Raw genomic sequence first — 22,457 nt, forward strand, 5'->3', positions numbered from 1 at the left:
AAAAGGATCGATATAGTTTACAATGTGTTGTAGACAAAGAATGAGTATACAGTAAATGTATCTAAGATAAAGATATTTCATCTTTCTGAAAATGAAAGAGAAAGTGAAATCAAATAAAAAGTTTAAATTAGGAGGATCAGAACTTCATACAAATGTAATGAAAATAAGCTCTACTCATAAAGAAATGCATACAAATGCATACGGTACCTTTTTATCAGCTTGATGGATTTGAAGGCCTCATCCATGTCTCCAGCAGTCAGATAGAAGCTGAAGTTCAGCATGGCATCCTGAGTAGTCTTATCACAGTCTCCTAATCCAATAAAATCTCTCATGGGTCTTCTGGCAGCCATCTGCAAGACCTTTATTGAGCCTGACTCTTGTCCTTTCTCAGTTTCTCCTGGCTAAAACAAGCACATTATCATTTAGGTATCAAGTATGACAAATTTTACTCCTCTATATATCTGAATAATATTAGTTACATGATTTCCACTACAATCTAAGTTTTCTGTCCCTACAGAACCACGGTCAGTCACAACTATAATCACTATGTTCCAGAACTTCCTAAAAAATGTCCCAGAATACAGCATGTCACAGAATAGATCAGTATATCATGAGTCATAACAAACAGTCACAATACTTCAGTGGTAAATAGTTTAGAGCTTTGTAAAATAGCACAGAAGAGACAGCCATGATTATAACAACTAATACTATAATAGAAACTATTATTTTTAAGTTGCCAGATTTCTGAAGATTTCAGACAAAATTCTTTGGGGTTTGTTTTTTTCTCAAAAATGAGTGTGCTGTTCTGAAAGTTAACAATACAGACCCAGTTCTTTTATTCTTGCCATCATGTAAAGCTTACAAATACTAAACCTCAGATTCAAAGCATTCTTCAGACAACAGGCAGTTCAGGAGCCTCTAAAGCTTCGATAATACTTTCAAGTCATTGAAAGCCAGCCCAAAGCAATTTGAGTTTTATTCTTTGTCTGAATAATGGTTAAGTCAAGCATCAATATCGAATAATCTATCTAGAATGTAACAAAGAAGCTTTCACAAACCAGAGAGTGGAAGATTATAATCTCAGTCACAAAGGACACCAAATTTCACATATACTCTATACGAACCTTATAGTTAGACAGATGAGAAAACTAAGTATGAGAGTTACAGAAGCTAATACAAAAATACTATTTTTGAAAGTAATAGATTCAGTAAAAGACAAACCAAAAGCTCATATAGGTTTGACTACAGTTTGGGGAATTACTGGAACCAGGACAGGGAAGCCATAATAATAAATGGAATCCCTTGAATGAAACTCAGTCAAGATAGATTTGTTGTATTAACTGGATTTGTTATATTTATAGCAAACTACTCATATACTGAAACATGTTTCCAAAATGAATTACTATATGACAATTAATTTAGACACTAAGATACAGTAATCCTACTGAAGGAAGAAAATGGAAATGAGAAAAGCAAAGAATGAAGAGGAGCAGAATAATGCAGTTACAGATACTTACAGGTTTATATGCAAATCCCCTCCGAAAAAATAACTAATGGCAGCAATAATCCATAGAGAGGAAAAAAAAGAGATGCAGTATCAAAGTAAAACAGCATGAGACATGATGGGGAAAGCGTTAAAAGATCAGAAAATGCAGCAGATCTTTGACCTTTTAAACTGATGGAAAATGGAAAGTAAAAGATGGCAGCTCTAAAAGCTATATCTGGACAGAAAAAGTACAACAGCCTGTTCTTTGGAAGGGGCTAAACTGTAAAGTGCTGCTCTGAATTTAAATACATTTAAATGTTTAAAAAATCTAGATAAATTCTCCTTGTTTAACACTTCTCCTAAATGATATAAAATTAGATTTACATGATTATATTGTTCTGTTATTCAGAGGACTAGAAGTCTCATTAAGTTCCTAAAGATTTCACAAAAACAAATGCCTCAGTACAATAAACAGATTGTTAGGTCTCCCCCACCTACAGGTAGGCTGCAGTACAAATCTTCATCTTAACAGGCACTAAGAAACCCATGTCAGACCGTAAGCAGAAAACCAATCTGCAGGTAATAGGCTTTATTTTCTCTAGTACAGATAGCATCATTTAAGATACAACCAATTTTGGATTCATAGTCAAGTTTCTAAGAAGTTAGAGCATGCACTCCTAGTATTTGTAGCAAGTAGGCATTCAGTGATAGGACAAGATGAGTCCTCCCTCTGGTGTTCTGTGGGAATTAAGCTCAATTTCAAAAGGAAGCAAACTGCTTCTGCTGAAGCTAGTAGGAAGTGTCCCCTCTTACAGCATACTTAAGTCTGACACATGCCTCGACTATAAAAGGAATGGTGACTACATAGAGATTTTTCTTTCTTTTTTTTTCCTCTTCAAAAACATGTCTTTAGTTGCACTCCCTGCTAAGTATTCCTGCACCTGTACATCACACCCAATTTGCAATACTCAGGAAGAGCCAATCCACTGTAACTTCCAAAATGCTGTCAAATACATCCACATTAGAATTAACTTCATGTCACTGCTACATTTTATGCAGCAACTGCCATTGGATTTATTTAACCCAGACTCAGTTTGGTTACACTTGAGCCCTAAGCAATGACAAGTTTGAACTTATGGGAAGGGAAAGAATTCTGAAAGATTTCCTCACCTTTTTTGCAAAGTAATAATGTGGCACCTCAATACCCAGAAGAACTTGGTACAATGAAGGCAATGGGAAGCTGTCCTGAAGCAAAAGGCCATGTTCTTCACTACTGAAGAACGACATAATCCAGACATCCATCTGGAAAAGGAAGTAAAGAATCGTTTTTCTGGTGCATTATCTTTCTTTCATTTTGATTTTCTTTTCCATATTCATTTGGTAGAACCTTCTCTTGAAAGTAACGTCACACATTCACACACATGGTAACATATACAACTACTTCTACAGGTTAACAAATTACCAATGATTTACTACTCAGATAGGAAGAATAACATGTACAGTGAGGAAAATAATCAAAAAGACCCTACTGTGCTCTCAGTCTGGTTTTTGTTCTGGTTTGGCGATTGTAGGCCTGGTTCAAGAATTGCTTCACATACAAAAAGTCTTGGTTCACTGTTGTCCCAGAAATGGCGAACAGGGATGTGACTCTGCAAGTCTGGATACTCCACAACAGACCTACCAAAACCAACAAGAAATACAGAAATGGAGACAGAATAATTCCAGTCCATTCAGTGTATAAGCTTCAGATAAGGACCAACCAAGGGATAACCTTCAAATGATTATCAGTTATCTTGACTGCTAGCTCTGTGTTGCAACATTAACTATATGCATCTGCCCAACTTCCAAGGAGTCTGTATACACCAATGCCATGTTCAGTTTATTCTGCATAAGTCTACCATGACTATAGGACATAAATCATTTCAGGAAAAAAGCTGATACTGTCACAAACGCAAACAGGCACTCAAAACATGCTTTCACTGAGGTCACATGTCCTACAGCAGCATTTGAACACACTTTAACTACTTTAACTTAAACTACTGCTACTACCAGCATTGAGACTACCTCAGCTCTATTTTCTTGCAGGTTTTTACGATCTGCCCCAACGTGGTTGTTGATACCCAGCCAGTTAAAGACTGCTTGAGTACACTGATACGCATTTGGTTAAGCAGTAAAGTTTCTAGTCCATATGCTTCATATTCAAATACAGCTAAGTAGTAGCGGCGGTGGTGGTCTAAGAGATTACAACTAGCAAACTGATGAAAATGATGGGGGGAAAAATAGTTTATATTCTCAGGCAACAGATCTCTCTGAACTGGGAATTCAAAGAGAGCTAGATACAGTGATCTATGTTTTCAACTACTCAACTTCCCAATGCTGAGGGAAACTGAAGTTGCAACTGAACATGACCTGCAGCTGAGGACCTCAGTCTTTAGATATGCCACTGTTCATTCCCTTTTCTCAGCACTGCACTTGAAATTAATATTGTATTCTTAAAAGAATTCAGAGACATTACAAAATAGCAGAATAAGCACAAGGACAACGCCAGCAACTTTATGAAAGCCACCCTCTGCTGTTTAAGAAATATCTTACTGCCTCCTTCAGGCATTTAAATATTACTTAGTGCAGGCCATGTGAAGAATGTAGGCATACAGAATCTGACTATTTTAGCAATAGCTTACGATTAGTCTGAAAAATGTTTATAAACGGGTGTCAAATCTTAAAGACTTATTTTCTTTGCCATCAACACTGAAGGCTGGAATTTGGGGTGTCTTTGAAGGGGATGGAGTAGAGATGGAAGGCTAATTAAGAATCATTAGGAAGTATACATATGTAGTGTCCTTCCCATGACATTTAAATCAAAATAAATTGCTCTCGAATTGAAAAACAGTATGATTTGGGAGTATTTAGATTCTGCCTCAGGAGGATAGAGAAGGGAAAGACGTTTACCTGATTATTCTTTGATGAGTTTACTCATTTTAATTTCAAGATTCTCTAAAATGAAGTATAGATAAACAGACTCATGCTGACACTTACCCTAGCCTTTACGCATCAGTCAAATAGTAATACTAGTTTGTAGTGGCCTCTGTTGGGCTACACAGGATACTACACTCGAAAACAACTTTATCATTACTCTTATTACATTGTTTGCTTGACCAAGATGTAAGACCCCAAATTTGCACTGTCCATAGTTACTAAGGAGCTGGGTATTTTTCTGTTCTGCAATGCTGAAAATAACAACTTTATATTTTTTCCCCCTGTAATATCTACATAGCTGTTGAAAAAATGAAATCACCTCCTCTTCTAAGGTTGTTATTTCTTAAGAAAAATACAGTAAGGAAAATTTTTGTAAAACCAGATAAATTCATACTAATATCCCACTGTACTTCCACGAGAAATCCTAGTTCACTGAATTTTACTGCCTTGCTACTAGGATTACTAATACATTATGGTGGTTTCACACAGGTAGGTAGCTCAACCCCACCACACCACTCTCACTCCTCCTCCTCAAAAGGAGAAGGAAAAGAATAGGATGAAAAAAGTTCATGGGTTGAGATAAAGACAGGGAGATTGCTCAACAATTACCATCATGGGCAAAACAGACTCAGCGTAAGGGAGATTAATATAATTTATTGTCTACTGATAATAGACTAGAGCAGTGACAGCTAAAAGCAAACTAAAAACACTTCTCCCGCATACAGCCTCTTCCACCTTCTCCCCATGAGTGGAACAGGTAAAGAGGCAACAGGGGCTGCAGTCAGTCCAGAACACTTCACCATCCGTCACTCCTTCATGGTCGCACTTCCACAACTTCCCCTGCTACCAAAAACTTGCCACGTAAACCTAATACATGTATTCACCGCAGAGCAGCTTGTATAAAATGAAAACTGTGGGTTCTAAAAAGATGTTTCATGGAAGTTTTTATCCATATAAAACATTCTGTCTTGAAATTTAAATATATACATTTTTATATTTTATTATTTTTCTTTTTACCTCAGGAGGAACTCCAGAATGTCTTTTTTTTACAGTTCCTATCCCATAAGCTTGTCATGGAAGAGAAAGTTTCCAATATTTAACAAAATTATTCTAAGACCAGGGCCCTGATTCCAGTCATATACCTCCACACATATTCCCCAGGGACCTCTTGAGCCAGATACGGCTTCCACACAGTTATCTCACTGCATTATTCTTTGCTGAATACCTCCATGAACCCTTTCTTCAGCATTTATAATTTCCTTTGGTAAAGAAGTTCCTTAGCATAGTTTCTGAAGAACCGCCACCACCTCCTGATTATTTTAAGCTTGCTTTCCATACTTTCATTTAACACTCCCTAGTTCACATATTGGAAGAGAAAGGGATGCAGTATTGGTTGGTATACAATACATCAGTTTTAGTTGAATCTTTAGAAAGAAATTAATTGGTATAAATTCCTACACAGACAGAGGAATACCAATATCAAGATGTTGCTCATTTTCATATGACAGATTCCTATCTTAAAGCCTCGGGTAATATTTTTCAAAATAAAAGCTTCTTACCTGTCAATACGTTGTCCAGAAGAAAGCTTCTCTCTACCATTCCCCTGTTCATCCTTGAAATTAAAGACTGTAACTTTGTCCATTTCAACATCATAGAAACAGATCTTGGAATCAATGCTCCCATTTGCCTGAGAATGGGAAAAAAGTTGCTGAAGGACACAGGTAAAAAGCAAAAAGTCCAGATGGTATGCTCATCTAATTCAATTCATGCTCTTAGCAGTTTCATGTACTTGGCAATCTCAAAAGAACAGTCTTTGAAAGAAGTATCATAACATTTCTTGCTGTTTCTCTATTCTAGCAAGTTTGCCTTTGATTTCTTTGAAATGCTACAAAACAGTTTTTCAACTGAGCTACTAAAAAAATGGGCTGTTCGCCTCACCAAATATACAAAACCTTAACAGAGTTTAATTTTAGTGTTTAGTTACATGCAAACTTTCAAGACCAACAATATTGTTCAAAGAAAACACAGGTTTATTTCTGTGAAGTTAAAGTGTCTTCAGTAATCATCTTGAACTGTACCAGTCTATTAACGGATGGTCAGGCCCTAGGGTGGTATGTGAAGAGCTTCACCTCACCTTGCTAACGAGGATGCTGACTTTGTTGCCGTTAGCATTGCACTTGACAGATGCAATGCTTCCAAGGCCAGGAAACAGCTCAGAGAAGTTCTTGCTATTGCAGTGCACTTTTGCCTCTCTGTGGAAAGGAATAAGTTTAAGCTGTATGGTAGCAATAAAGCAACAGTAGTTATCAGCCAAAATGTTTTCAAATTACAGGTAAGAAAAAAGACCTCAAAAAAATTTTTCTTTCTTCCTTACAAGACTTTTGACTCAAACTCTAGCTTCCTCTCCTGTTGTGACCTGCCTTTCTTTCAGAAATTAATGAAACACTCATTCCTCAATGAATCAGCAAGAATAATCTTCAATGCTCCAACAGGACTCCAAAGAGAGGGCTATAAACCAAAAACATCATACCAGAATTTTAATTCAGAGGACTGCTTTTTCCTATGTAAGTTGAACAGTACTGTAATGCTGAAAATAGCTCATCACAGAAGTTCTGTGCTTGGGAAAAATGAACTCTGGAAAAAGAGTAATGTCACTGGGGAACAGGGATGGCATTTATATCATACCAGTCACTTTCCATCTGCACACAATTTACAAAAGACTATCATTTCAGAAGATTCTCACCAGTGCTATAGATACAAACCCAGCAATTATTCAGCAAAGAGGACAAATCTCATGAATCTAAAGAATGTGACAGAAAAAAGCGACATTAATTTAGACCCATAATATGTTCCCATGTAGGAAAATCTTTGATTCTGTAAAAATAACATTCTCAGATTACATGCTTGGACCCCTCGTTTATTCTGTCAGCTCCGTTAACTTTAAAATTTAGGTGTGATATATTGTCATAATTTAAAAAGGGGTATTATCATTACTAGCCATGAAAATTTAACAAAGCACGGAGGAGTTCAGCTAGTTGCTTTCACTATCAATCATCACAACCAATCCAATACTTGTGCTAACAACAACCTGCCCAAATACATTACCTTCAAATTGTGTTCTATGTGGTATGTAGACAACCTCAGTTTAGCAGGCCTCTGGTCACAGTATGTAAGAGAATTTGTTTTACTCTTAATGTTTTTCAAAGTCATATTTGTCATTAACAAGTACATTTTTGATTTGGACATTACGTTAGGCACATCTTTTACGTGCCATAGCAGTTTGTCAGAAGGGCACCACAGTGTAATCAGAACAAATGTAAGTAAATCTCTCACTTTTTCCTTTATTTCAACTTTTCTGAGATAAAGATCATCTTCAATTTATTAGAAGAAGCATGTAACATCCTTGCCTAGATCTTCCTTAAGTTCTCCACCTACATTCCAATACATACAAACAAACCTAACAATACCCTAAGTCACTGTTACATTACTCATCCCGTGATTTGTCTAACAATTCTCTGCCTCTTCACTTACTTCAGGAATATGCCATCAGTCCATGCAGGCTACACTGTATTGTCTTGAGATTCAAAGAGGTAATCACTTTTCAGTACATCAAAACCAGCTAAAGATTTCACCCCTCCCCACAGAAAATGTCCTCAAGTACGAGCAGATTGTTTTTAAAGGCTAATTAATACCTGCGAGAGAGATCAAAGATTTTGAAGTGAGCCAAATCAGTTCCCACAGCCAAGAAGTTTCCACAGACATCCAAGAGGCACGGATTTCCCTCTGCTTCAGAGAACACCAAAAGCTGCTTAACTGTTCCCTGAGAAGAAAGGTGTAACACTAGGTTTGTACATTCAGAGTTCAATATTTTCTTACTAAGCTAATTGCTAAACTTCTATGTTAGATGAATCACTATCAACAAAATGAGAGAAACTGCAGTTAGCACACTCACCCCTCACAAAACTCACAAAAGGTCTCCAAAACCACAATCTGCTTCAGGTAGAAAACTGGATATATAGCCTCCAAAAGAGTTAAAACTTATAGAAATACTTGTGCAAAAATGGCCTCTTTGATAATACAACTTTTTCCAACTAAGAGGGATGCATGAATACAGCTCCCTGAAGGTCCACTAATATACATCTGGAAAAACATTGTATCAGTCCTCATTCTGATAAAACCTCCCTTTCTTAAATAAAATGATGTATCATAGAACTGTAATAACTACATTTCTCTTTTTGGTTCTCATGACAAGCAGAGGCTGCAAAACTTATGCAGAAGACTTCACGGGAACATACAGAATGTGCATAGGGTATATTTTCCTCTTAAAACATTTAATATTATAAATTTCCCATCAGTAATATATATTCATATGCATGCAATTTATATCCTCACAAGCATTCTGGTCCCTATATAATTCTGTTTTTTATCATAAATACTTACTAGGATTAGCTACAGTGCAGTAGTGTTTAAAAATAATAGACTAAAGAACACAACATGTAAAACTTACAGCTAAAATCCTCAACGCATTTTTCCCGTGACAAATTTAGAGTCAATATGTTTACAGAACTTCCGCTTATTTTTTAAGCTGTGACACCAGTCTTTGAAAAGCAGTAAGACGTTGTTCCATGTGTTCATCAGCCCTTACCTGCCAGGTACGGACTTGGACCCGATATGGCTCAACCGTGTACAGATTTTCTCCGTGCACTGACAGAACTGGAGAGTCACAAAGAAAAGAGCCTGGAAGAGGAATCACAAGGAAACCATCATTACAATAATCGTGGGTGAGTTGTTTTTTTTTTTTTTTTTTTAAGAAAGAAAAGAAAAAAAAAAAGGAATTTTGACTTAAAGGAATCACTACCTGCACTCCTTAAGGTATCTTCTGAACACTCAAAGACAGTAACTTGCTTCCCATTCCAAAATACTACAGCATCCTAAAAACAATCAAAAACCAAAACATAAACTTTTTTATTCTGGACTCATACTGTAATTTATGCAGTAACAGAGTAAGACCTTCCACGCAGTTGCCATCTTTTACTAATTCATCCATGTATTGGATTGAAAGGCCTTTAGTAACCCAAAAAAGAGGCATCAGCATCCAGAGTACTACTGAATCACTGTGCTACCTGAAAACCAGCTCCACCACAGAATGATTGCTATTGTCATAAGAATACTTCCATTACACAATAAAATGGAATATTAAAGAATTATATTAAGGCCTTGGAAAGATTGGTCTTTATACACCTAGCTAGGCAAAGACCTGAGAAAATGAATGAGAAGACCAACAACCTTAGTAGCAAAGACTCCATTAACAGTCATATCAACATGAAGACTGTGTGTGGTTCCTGTGCTGAAGAAGGTCACGTTAAACAGGCTGGGAGACACTTGTACAGCAGCCACTTGCTGATTAAAATGACACGACATGGCCTGCTCACTGAGGATCACCACAGAGCTGATGCTGTTCACTGCTAGAAGATTCTTTCGAGAGCCCCACTGCACATGAGAGCAAGAAAAGAAAAAAAAAAAAGCAAAACATGGTATAACATTTTATTTATATGTATATATATGTACACACATATACACATGCACACAAATATGGAAGTCCAACTACAGCCAATTACAGATGAAAGCTATTATGCTAGTTACCCAGCTACTTACGCTCCCTTAGTTTAAGTGGAGGAGCCATTTTTTACATTAAAACCACTTTTTCCTTAAGATAGTTTTGTACCACCTCACATTTATACTCATGAGAGAATCACTTATTTAAAAGGCTTAATCATGCTTTGATCTGTAAAAGCAAGTTGCATGCATAGTATCTTATTTGATTACCTTATTCATTTCTGCAGTTTTTATATCCCTCTCAGTCAATGTTGTACAAACTCTTTACCAAACACTGCTAAATCACATGCATAAAGGGGTCCAAAAGAACACAGGGATGCTTCAAGGAGAAGGGGGGTAAGTGTTCTAGCTTTGTAATTGAATTTTTATGTAGGTTATCCTTCCCTTTTTATTTTAGGATTCAAAAATAGCACTTGCACAGAGCAGTGCTAAACCTGGAAATACCTTTGAAAATTTGACAGAACAGTAAGATCTGCTTCTGAGACAGCAAGGACAGTTTTTAACATGCAGCTGATGAATTCTTTCTATAGTAAAGAGAAATGCTCCCATTTTCATTCTGTCTTTATGTATTCACAGTCAAATAAGCATGTCCAGCATTGTTCATGTTTATTCCTATCAAAAGATGATTCTTTTCAAGAAAGCATTGTGGCAACCAGTGTATTACAAAAGAACTCTTCCATAAGATTTAGTCAGAGATGATCCGTTTATAGGCTGGACCCTACAACCACACACACGGGGCAGCGGTTGGTGCTTTTCTGAACTCAAACACTATTGATAATGCTCCTTGATAAGCAAGGTACATAGTTCATGGCACAGGTTTGACACAGGAGTTGCCTTTGTTGCTGGGCCTGGGAGGACATAGAAGGGAGGGATGAGGCGTGTTCCTTTGCTGCTAGATGGCTGTTTTGTTGGCTTTTTTTTTAAAAAAAAAAAACAAAAACAAAACTACCAGAGACCATTGATGCAGACATACTACCATGGGCTAAATTAATTATGAAGTTTCTAATAACTATAGAAAATCCCTTTCAAGACCAACTCTGCTGTTGTACAGCAGCAGATATGCTCTATAAAATTTAGTGCCAAGTCTCAAAGGTCTCTGCTTCCTTCAAAGTTATTTGAAGTTTCATATTAATTTCCTGATTTTCAAAGATTTTTTATTCACTGGTATAGACATTGATGTTTCTGTGACTGTCTTTCCAACAATATTGATTTTAATAGTTGTATTTGGACGTTATTTCATTTATTCAAGAGCGCAATCTGAAAAATAAAACTGATTTGCATGGTTTGTTTATATTTAGTTACTGTTAACTAGAATATTATGCTGCACAACAGACAAGTTAGAGTGCATTTCCAACCACTTCTCTTTAGAAGCCACTATATCAGATTGAAAAAATATTAGATTTCCAAGGAGTGGAAAAAAAAAGTTATTGCTGTCCTTTGACCCCACCATGGTATATGGCTTTCTATTCCAAGTTTTTCACGGTAACACAGGAAAATTTTATAGGAATTATCAAACTATCCTACACCTATCAATTTTAGAAAAAAAAAAAAGAATGCAAGGATTACAAATATATATATATAGTTTTCATATTTAAAGATTACTTGATTATGAGATAAAATGTGGGGACTGTTGATAACTGTTTGGCAATGGTTTTGTTTATGCTAACAAATGTTGGGAAGAAGGTGCTATTTCTGGACAGCACTTTATATCCTGTTACTTAGAAAACACATAAATGGTCAAGCTGACAAAAACCTATGTCTCTTCCCCCCATTCTAATTATTAGCAAACACGCGATATATTAATGGCACAAACCATTTCCCATCTCCTGGGCCTGAAGCATCTGTTACTGAAGCATCTTAGCTTGGGATTTTGACCTAAATATTACTTATGTGTTAATTTTTTAAGTAAGACTGATGCAGTCCCTCACTACACATCCTACCTAGCGCAAGCAAATGCCATTGCTTTTAAAGTACTTATGTCTTTATGTGAAAAAAAGTCTTTCACAGTCTTATGTGAAAACAGTTTCTCTTGAAAGGCACCAGATATTTTATTTTTCTTTCTATTCTATTATGTATATGTATTCTATTCGATATTTCTTTTTTCTCTATTTTCTTTCTTGCTATTTTAATAAATTTATGTAAATTTTGGATATTAGGAAGAAGTTCTCCACTGAAAGGGTGGTTGGGCACTGGAATAGGTTCTCTGGAAAGCGGTCATGGCACCAAGCCTGACAGAGTTCAAGATGAGCTCGGACAATGCTCTCAGACATATAGTTTAATTTTTAGGTAGTCATCCTGTATGGAGCCAGTAGTTGGACTCGATGATCCTGTGGGTCCCTTCCAAGTTGGGATATTCTATGGTGCTTTAATATTTGACATTCCCGATAATCTATCTTTTTCTGAAAATAACTTCAGGGTGCTGAATCCAAAGAGTTCATCAGCAAGACTTATAAAGGAGAGATGTTTGAATTTAAGTATCCTGTGACTGCTTGTTCTCCCAGACAGAGAGATCTATTTACATTTCAGCGCATAATGCTGCTGAGCATTTCAACCCTGTCTGTAACACAATAGCTACAAAGAGGTAACACTTCTGCCTATTTCAGTTTTGAAAATTGCTTTATTCAAGGGTTGTCCTCCTTTAGAACACTGTTTTCTTGCTGGCACATGTCTGTAGGATAACAATCATACTCATCTATTCCACAGACAAGATATATTCAAGTAAGGTTTGTGAAGTCCTAATAAAATGCATGACTCTTTCCTGTGTTACCTTTATCTGAGTGATATTTCCTTCAAGTTCTGTAGGTGCCTGGAGCTTCCACTTCTCCTTGTTCTCCAAAGCCTGGATGCTCTGACTGGATCCTGATGCCTTCCTCCACATAGCTATTCTCCCTTTGTTAGTACCAGCTGCTAGGAGACCTGCCATTCACAGGCATTTTAGATATTTCATACCTTTCCAAGCTTCAGAAAAACACAAACATTATACAAAGCAGTAGGAAGCCTCACTCTGGTTCTGAGGTATTGAGAAGCCTTGTTCTAGAACAGTTAATTTCTTTGCCTTTCTGCACACCAGCATTCTAGCCCTGTACTGGAGAACCTTTCTGGAGAAAGGATAGAAGTTTCATTTGAAAACCAATGCCTATTTTCTAAGCCATAAGATGAAGTTATCTTTTAAATGTATCAGACACTGATTTCATTTTAACCATTTAAATATCAAATCAAATATCTGCTTTTGTAGTATAGATAGGCAAGTCACCATGAAAAACAATTCTAGTAGACCCTAGCTGTGGCTACTTTAGCAACAAGGCAACAGTTAGGAGTTAGGAGCTCCGTAGAGAAACCAGTTGTAAGGACTTGATGTCCACACTGTACATGTTTTGTGAGTTCTGCTTTCACTAGCTCTAATGTATGCTTGTAGCCTGCCCATAACATGTTGGAGTGCATTATATATACTCCAGGAATACATCTACTAGTTCGCTATCAAAGGAAATCCAGATGGTGTGCTTGGAGACAAAGTGTGCTGAGTACAAATGATCTCATTGTTCCTTCAAAAGGGCACTCCTGAGCTAGACTAAAACACTTCTACTTAACGTGCTATTACTGAAACACCTAGTAACAAGAAAATTATACTAAAACGAATAAAGGGCACTGAAGACTAACAATTTGGCAAGGTTTAGGATCTAGTAAACAGAGCTGTCATGTTATTTCTCACCTTTGGCACTGCAGTAGGAAACACAGTTAATACACTCTCCTGCCTCAAATCCAAATTGCACATCTAGAGATAGCACATAATTCTCACCTCGGTCCAAATCCCAGAACCTAAGACACACAAAACAAGAGTTAACAATGCTTTTCCTTCCAGGTGTCTTGCTAAACAGTCAATAGGATGCTGTACATGGCATTAATTTGCTACTTCCTGATTCTATGATTCCATAATGCCCCAATCATTTAACTCCTAAAATGAAATTGTTAGCAGCTGCCTCTGGAATGTGAATTTCTTAATCTCCTTTCTTTTCCTTTGTCTTTTTAGTCCACAGGATATTTTGTAATGTTCTGTGAAGGAGTCAGAAGCAAATCCAGTCTTAAGAAAAAAAGAAAGGAAGTGAGGCATTGCTGCTACCTTCTTCCACCCAGCTCAGTTCATTAGTTTTAAGGATATTCCATCTCAAGCAGTAGCCCTTTGGATTCCAGATGTACTTTCTAGAACTAAACATTGTCAAATATCTTCCTGCTTAACACTTGGTCGTTATAACATTCTCACAAGATTACCAGATGATTTTGACTGACAGTAGCAGATAGTTTGTCCGATAGTAGGGAGATTCAAACAAGTGAAATACTGATGTTAATGGAATAGCCTCCTTTGTCTCCTCACCCCACAAATTTTGACAAAATATGTAGAGTAAGTCAGAAGAAAGACAGAGAAAAAATACATAGTACTTTAAAAAGATGCAAAACAAAGCAAACAAAAAAAAAAACCACAGAACTATGAAAGATTATAACTGCAACACAGCAAAGTGATGTATTTAGTTTAAAGAATTAGAGACAGAAATAACCAGAATACTTGCATTATATTGCAGTAATAGAGAAATCCTGATAAGCAAGCATTTTTCTCCTGTTGCTATGACTGTCATAAGAATCAAAAGATAAAGATAGAAAGAACAGCAAAGTGGCTTTTTCAAGAAAAAAAAAAAAAAAAAAAAGAATATATTTTTATAAAGAAATACAAAAAGGCATTCAGAAAATAAAAAGTCTGGGGAGTACTGGCTGATAAAATAAAACTACCGTGAGAAAGGAAAATATACACATGTAGTTCTCAAGGAAACGTGTTTTTCAGTTAATTATTTGTATTTTGTGAAAGAAGATGAGAAATTTTTGAAGTTTTTGTTTTGTTTTTACACATTACCAGTTAAAAAAAAAAGACAATACCACTTTAGAAAAAACTTTAGTGCACTGCAGACAATTTAGTTAGCCATTCTCATGGCAGAAAAACCAGCTTTAAAACAGGACTCTTACCTGACTACTGTCTCACCTATTGCTGTAACAATAAGGCTATGGTCTATTAAAATGATGTCTGCAGAATGAGCTATCTTCCCACTCAACTTCACCTGTTAACCAAAAACAAACACATGAAATGTAGGATCAACACACTGAAAGACACTAAGCATCTGAATTGCCTAGTATGTCCACAAAGTTAAAATGTAAAACCAGATCTGTCAGATGGTTCAGAAAGGGGAGTTCCTCTCACCGATCACCATTAAACCTATCAAATACACAATGTGTATAAATTCAGTAAAAGAAAGTTTGTAGACAGGTAATGGTTAATGGCTCTGTGTCCAGTTGGCGGCTGATGACAAGTGGTGTGACTCAGGGGTCTGTTCTGGGACCAGTGCTGTTTAATATCTTTATCAACGACATAGACAGGGGGATCGAGTGCACCCTCAGCAAGCTTGCAGATGACACCAAGACGAGTGGTGCAGCTGGTACACCAGAAGGAAGGGATGGCATCCAAAGGGACCTGGACAGGCTGGAGAAGTGGGCCCACCTGAACCTAATGAGGTTCAACAAGGCCAAGTGCAAGGTGCTGCACCTGGGTGGGGGCAATCCCAGACATGAGTGCAGATTGGGAGAAGAACTCACTGAGAGCAGCCCTGCGGAAAAGGACCTAGGGGTTCTGGTGGACGAAAAGTTCAACATGAGCCAGCAGTGCGTGCCTGCAGCCCAGAAGGTGCAGCCCAGGACGAACTTCATCAGAGGAGCATGAGTAGGTCAAGGTGCCCCTCTACTCTGCCCTTGTGAGTACTACGTCCAGGTCTGGAGCATCCTACACCGCAAGGATGTTGATCTGTTAGAGCATGGTCCAGAAGAGGGCCATGAAGATGATCAAGAGGCTGGAGCACCTCTCCTATGGAGAAAGGCTGAGAGCTGGGGATGTTCAGCCTGGAGAAGAGAAGGTTCCGGGGAGACCTTACTGCAACCTTTCAGTACCTAACTGGGACTTATAAAAAAGATGGAGAGCGATTCTTTGCTTAGGCAGATAATGACAGGACAAGTGGGAATGGTTTTGAACTGAAAGAGTGGCGATTTATGTTCAATGTTAGGGGGAAATTCTTCACTCAGAGGGTGGTGAGGCACTGGAACAGGTTGCCCAGAGCAGCTGTGGGTGCCCCATCCCTGGAGGTGTTCAAGGCCAGGCTGGAGGGGGTCTTGGCCAACCTGATCTAGTGGTGGCATCCCTTCCTAAGGGATTGACCCAAACCATTCTGTGAGTGATCTCCCCGTCCTTTTCTCAACCTTTGAGCTCTTTTAATCGTATTTTCCCTTTCTCTTATAGAAGGGGAGGAGAGTGGTTGTGGGGGAGCTCAGCTGCCCACCTGAGTAAAACCACCACAGTCCTTTTTGGCACCCAACATGGGGCATGATGAATTTGTGATAAGGATGATAGCTGAGAGCAGAAATGGGCAAATCATGGATTGGATGTTGTTTACGAATGTAGTTGTCCACAAAACATTTTAATATTTGATTGTACTGGAATTACAGATAGATTTTATAAATAGCAACTTTTAATTCTTCTCTAATTCACTAAGACAAGTTAAGTAAGGAGCAAAGAGATTAATATAGGGTCAAAATAGAAAAAAATAAGAAAAAAAAAAAAAAAACAAACACAAAAGCAAGGTGAAAACCATCTTTCCAAGTTCAATAACACGACTCTATTTCACTTTTATATGAGCGTATATTTGTTCATCAAGGTAATATCTGAGAAACAAAAAAGCTGGTTCATTTGTGACTAAGGGAAATAATAATAAAAAATTCTCAAAAAAGATTCAATATTGCAACTTTAACTTGTAGTCTGACTCTTACCTTCATGAGCTCCTCTGCTTCTCCCTCAGGAGTAATTTTATGCAAGGACAACAGCAGGTTTTCTGTTATGACAAGTAATACATCTCCTTTCTCCATGAACAGAAGTTTTTGTACCAGACTGTCTGCTGACAATACATGGCTTGTCTTTCCTTTCTCATTCACATAATGCACAGAACCTAATAGTATATATAAACAAGTTGCACAGCTCTTAGGTAACAGCACTTGTAGCCACAAAAATATTTTTTGTTATTTTCTGCTTTAATATAATATTCTTCAAGTGCTAAGAGTAAAATAACCACCATCCTCACCTCCTTGTTTGTCTCAATTATGATAGCTGACAAGAGCAACAAATAGAAATTATTCTCTTTTACTCATCTAGAAAATCCAGATGCAATTCATTTAAATAGCATCATTGAAATATTTTGAAGCTAAAAGTACACTTTCTGCATAGGCATGCAGGTATGTGAAGGCTCACCATTAACAACTTGTGGAAGCTAAGAATTAGTACAATTCACACTGAAGTTTAGATTGAAGAAGCTCATGGATATAAACTTCTTCATTGTTTAGTGACACCCCACACTACACACATGCACTAAATGCAGCTCTTCTACATGAATTTCACATGTAATTATGTATACCAGAGACATAATAAAAGAGCAAATAAGATTGTGTCTAAGAACACTGACAATATAACATGTATCATCTGGTTAAACTGCAATATTGCATAAATCTTACACAGGTCTATGCAGTGAGAAATCCTATAATTAGTAGTTTGCAAATTATATTACTGAAATCACCAAACAAATGAGGTCACCAAAATTTAACAGATCCAACGCACTTCACACAACTTCTTGGCAATTCATGGTATTATTTAAATGTAGCATTTCAATTCAGTGCAAATTAAGAAGCTCTAAGAAATACATATATATAAAAAGCTGAAATAGAAAACAAATGTGTAAGAGTGACCACTAAGGACCTACACCAAAATATTGTACCTAAGAGGTAATATGAGGTTCCTTTAATAAAAAGAATGTTTTAATTTACAGAACTCTTGCAAACACATTATCACCCTCTATATACCAACTACATTACCTACATTAAATATATATGTATTTCCAAACTCCTCTCCCACCTGGTCCCATACAGTTTCATTTTCTCCCAGGTAAAAATGAATCCTTTTTTCAGATAAGCATCTCATGTAACATACTACCTGAATTTCACACGCACACACCTGTTTGTTTGTTTGTTTTATTTTGGGTAAATACAGAGATCAGCATTTTGGAATAAATAATGTATCTAGACTAGTACTCGAAACTCAGGAAATATTTGATATTTTTTGACAAGCTCAATTGTTTATTTTAAAAGATGCTCTATTGTCCTTAGTCAAGTCTCTTCTGAGATTTAAAAATATACAATAGCAATGTTTAAAGCATTAAAAACAATTTGAAGGCAATAATTTTAATTAATTTTTATTAAATAAGTTTGTGATTAAAACCACAATAGTAGTAATAATTTAGAAATCCCATTTAAACCCTATGAAAATGTTAACTGATTTTGAAGTTATGACCGATCTCTGCCTAAAATAAGAACTAGGTCCAAAATACTTCTGCATTATCATCCTCTGCAGTAGGAAAGCTCAAAAGAAACCACCAGTATCATCTGACAGAAAAATAAAGTTTAAACAGGAGGCCTGAGAAACCACAAAAATGTTGAGGACACCCACTTTCAGGACACTGAGTCTGTCTCTAGAAGGAGATGTGTATCAATACATGCTCACTTTCAAAGCACCTGGTAACAGCCACACAGCTATGCAAAGATTTCCACTTTTGACACTTGTCTAACAAGAGTCCTGTATCCCATTTTTATTTGAATAGTTCCTATCTACTGAAGAGGTTTACACCTCACAAATCAAATCAGAGCTCACTGATCTGCAAGAAAAATACACAGCTAGACAATGTCACTCCTACAATCATACTGGTGTTAATTATGTCATTTATGACATTTGACTGTCATAATGAATGTAAACATTGAATCATGCTGTAATTGATCTGTGGAACTAGCATAACTTAGATTTTTGGAGTAGTTAGCACTTGAATGGAGAGGATTACGTACTCAAATCAGCTACCAGAAAAATACTCATTACACTGCCTGTTTCACATTATGGCTCTTGTCCAAAGAGTTACACAGGTTAGGAAAAGGCATCATAAGAACAACGGGGGTAGGAAGAAAATTAGCTGGTAACAAACTAGCACCCAGAAGAATAAAAGCAGGAGGAAGAAAGAATATTAGGAAGAAACCTAAAAAAACCAGCAGCAGGTAAAGACATTTTGCCATCTTTATACAGAAACATCATACCAAAGCACAGGGAGAAAAAAAGTAAACACAAACATTATTTTTAAAATGTATGTTCTAGTAGCATTCGACTATTTCTAGAAAAACAAACAAACAAACAAACAAAAAAACATAATAAAGGCATTTCTCATTTTTGTATAAATTGCTGACAGCTTATCATTTTACTTGCATTTGAGTGTTACACTTTTCTTACACTCACGCCTTTGGGAACTTGACTAATCCAACACCTATAGTGTTCTTTTTAGAGAGGACTCACCCTGAAGACATTAACATTCTCAGCATTTTATTAAACTCTTCTTATCAAATATTCTTCAACATCTATGAATACCCTATCCTGTTGTATATAAGAAAACAGGGTTATCTTGCACTGAACAGTTTTGAAGCATTAAGTAGACAAATTTTCATCAGTCTGGAAAAGCATTTTGCTCTTACCATCCATCAACGTGACAAAGAAAGACAGTCCTTCCTGGAGTCCCATTTTCAGTGGTGCTCCTGTTCCAGCTTTTCTCCAGTTAAACATATCTAAGGCTTTCTCATCACCACTCACAGCTGCTTTTGCCAGCTGTACAAAATCCCTGGAAACAACCAGAGATGTTTCATTTCCAATTCCTTACATAACAGAGTACTTTCCATCCTAAAGAACTTGAATTTATAATTCATAAGACACATTGTAAAGAGAGGATGTTTCACATACTGGTTGGAAACCAACAAGCCCCCAAATAAACAAGATTTTAATAATAGTATTCACTTGTATTGCTTCACCTCTTTTTCCTCCCTATGACTACTATTACTTTTTTACAGAGACAAAGAAATGTCCCAGATAAAGAAGATTCATTTTTGGGGGGTTATTGGTTTGTGGTGTGTTTTGTTGTTGGTGTGTGCTGTTTATTCTTCTGTTTTATACTAGAACTGATTCTTATTTCTTGATTGGAGAGAAAAGACATAATATCTAAGAGCTCAATGGTTCTTGCCAATAATTTCATGGATAATTGTTTTCAGTGTGCTTTCTGCTTTTCACAGTCAGCAACATTGCCACTTAGAACTAAAGAAAGAAGAATCAGCAGCAACAAAGAAAAAGGTATTGACAAAATGAAGATTTGTTGCTGCATGCAGAACACAAATAGCCTCCATAACAACTAGAGGGAGAGGAGAACTTGGAACCAGAGGACAATTAGGAGGATAATTTTCTACTTTTATTATTATTTTCTAATTGTCTGTAAGTCGGTTTTTCTTTCTGTGGAACAAGAGAAGGACCTAGTCTACCAGTGCTCTGACAGGGGCACACTTACTCGCCAGGAGGTGGTGGTCGAAAGATGCAGTGAGACAGACGTTTTCCATACTCGTGTTTCAGCATAGGAGTACCTTGCACTCGACCTCTTTGGTCCATTCTCCATAGAACCAAGACACCATGCTGGAAAAAAGATAACAGTTAATTCATTATACCTTGCGCATAGATGAGAATCCAGATTCTTTCCTACTCAGTGCACATTGCGTTATCAATGCAGAATATTTTAGTGATGGAGCAATACCTTTCTTTTAAAGGACACATATAATTACTCCAATTTAAAATTAAGCAACAATGAATAAAAATGATTTTTAAAATTACAATATGTGCTTATTTAAAATCATGTTACCTAAAAATACTTGTTGATCACATCCATTCCTAGTAAAATAACCCTGCAAAACAATGTTCCTCTGCAGGTATGCATATGCAGGTATTTTCTTAGGTAGCTCCTTTACACTTTTTTCTTGCAAATAGTCTGGTTGCTAAAGCAATAAGTATTGAGCCACAGGACAGTAATGCTTAAGATAAGCAGGGAGTTTTCCCTTTCTTTCACAGAGTGGGCACCTGAGTACAATGAGAATTCATTATTTTTAATAATAAAAAAAAAAAGAAAACTTAGAAGAATCATAAATAATGAAGAAATGAATACTAGTTGGCCAATAAATTCAATAAGAGTCAATAAAAGTTAACTCTGGAAAATAATTGTGCCCATTCTTTCAGCCTAATTTTAAAAATACCTTGAACAACAATGCCTGTAGCACTTCTCAATGAAAGTATTATAGTCTCTTTTTTTTTTTTCTGACACCCTAATTGTCCCTTTCCTTAGCTCCATTTGCCCAACATTTACATGCGTACCTCATTCCAAACAAAACTTCAGTCTTACAAATCTCAAGATTGTTCCTGTATATTCTGAGAAGTTATATTCTTAAGCTTTACTTAGCTATAAATTTTACATAAAGATTAGGAATACATATTCACTTTGCTTTTTCTATTCAAATACTCACAATTTCTAAAAAATACGTATTTGCAGCATAGATAAGAACTAACTACTATCACATAGTCTCAATTGGTGATTTTTCCTGCAAGCAAGAACAGAAGCACACACCAAAGTACTGGCACTGTGCAAGCCTTGGAGCCTGGCATGGGTTTTGGAGACAGCAAGCATTTTGCAGTGCCCGCTCAGAATGCTCATCAACCTCAAAGGCCAGTGACCATAAGGAATGGAGAAGGCAGACATGCAAAAAGAGATGCATGACGTATCAATCAACAATCCCAACAGGTTGACTGATGTCACAGCTTCACAGCTGGAATTTAAAGATTATTATTTATTTTTGTTATTCTGTTCGTACTTAGGCAACCAAACTGCAGCTGGAGGCCCTCTGCATATTACCTGAAAAACTAACAATTTGCACTACAAAGTTCAACATCATCTTATTTCATTAAGCAGACAACAATAGAAGCGGTATTATAATTTGCTTTATTTTTCTTTGTTTTTAAAAGATATGTGCCCTTCTACAAGTGGAATACTAGTAGCAGTAGCACAATGTAAGCACTTTAACTTTACAGTCCCAACTAGAACCCACACAAGATGCAGCTGAGGCCTTCCAAGGTAATGTTTCCATCTTTTTTCCCCTGCCACGAATGAAAGTTCTACCTTCTTGTCAGAATTAAGATAATATCCATACCACCATACTGCTATCCTTCATGTGAAGGATTTTAAAACTATATTTAAAGACTATTGGGAAGGATGTAGGAGACAAAGTGTATGCACAGTGCACAGACCACACACTGAGTATAACATACACCAAGTAGAATGACAGTGAGCGTGCAACAGGATAAGCTGGCCTGCACAATACAGTTTTTAGCAGAAACAATCTTGACACTAGC

The 22,457-nt window shown here is 36.7% G+C and overlaps 1 protein-coding gene across 5 annotated transcripts in view; it reads right to left on the reverse strand.

The window, feature by feature from the left end:
- IFT140 (intraflagellar transport 140) overlaps nucleotides 1-22,457 on the reverse strand; it is a 76,076-nt gene that overhangs the window by 46,229 nt on the left and 7,390 nt on the right. For 2 of the 5 annotated variants that reach the window (XM_084536854.1, XM_084536855.1), the window contains exons 5-19: nucleotides 20,575-20,696; nucleotides 19,718-19,860; nucleotides 16,934-17,109; nucleotides 15,089-15,180; nucleotides 13,788-13,894; nucleotides 12,846-12,994; nucleotides 9,749-9,952; nucleotides 9,321-9,393; nucleotides 9,108-9,199; nucleotides 8,155-8,282; nucleotides 6,597-6,714; nucleotides 6,022-6,149; nucleotides 3,016-3,163; nucleotides 2,657-2,788; nucleotides 208-401 (exon numbers count right to left, since the gene is read on the reverse strand). In XM_084536854.1, the coding sequence (XP_084392980.1) occupies nucleotides 208-401; nucleotides 2,657-2,788; nucleotides 3,016-3,163; nucleotides 6,022-6,149; nucleotides 6,597-6,714; nucleotides 8,155-8,282; nucleotides 9,108-9,199; nucleotides 9,321-9,393; nucleotides 9,749-9,952; nucleotides 12,846-12,994; nucleotides 13,788-13,894; nucleotides 15,089-15,180; nucleotides 16,934-17,109; nucleotides 19,718-19,860; nucleotides 20,575-20,696 (2,006 nt within the window). Of the gene's footprint in view, nucleotides 1-207; nucleotides 402-2,656; nucleotides 2,789-3,015; nucleotides 3,164-6,021; nucleotides 6,150-6,596; nucleotides 6,715-8,154; nucleotides 8,283-9,107; nucleotides 9,200-9,320; nucleotides 9,394-9,748; nucleotides 9,953-12,845; nucleotides 12,995-13,787; nucleotides 13,895-15,088; nucleotides 15,181-16,933; nucleotides 17,110-19,717; nucleotides 19,861-20,574; nucleotides 20,697-21,675; nucleotides 21,756-22,341; nucleotides 22,429-22,457 lie in introns of those variants that run through there. The other 3 variants (XM_084536857.1, XM_084536858.1, XM_084536856.1) reach the window with 3 other exon arrangements.

The sequence above is a fragment of the Aythya ferina genome (genome assembly GCF_964211825.1).
Source record: "Aythya ferina genome assembly, chromosome: 15".
NCBI classification, from domain to species: domain Eukaryota; kingdom Metazoa; phylum Chordata; class Aves; order Anseriformes; family Anatidae; genus Aythya; species Aythya ferina.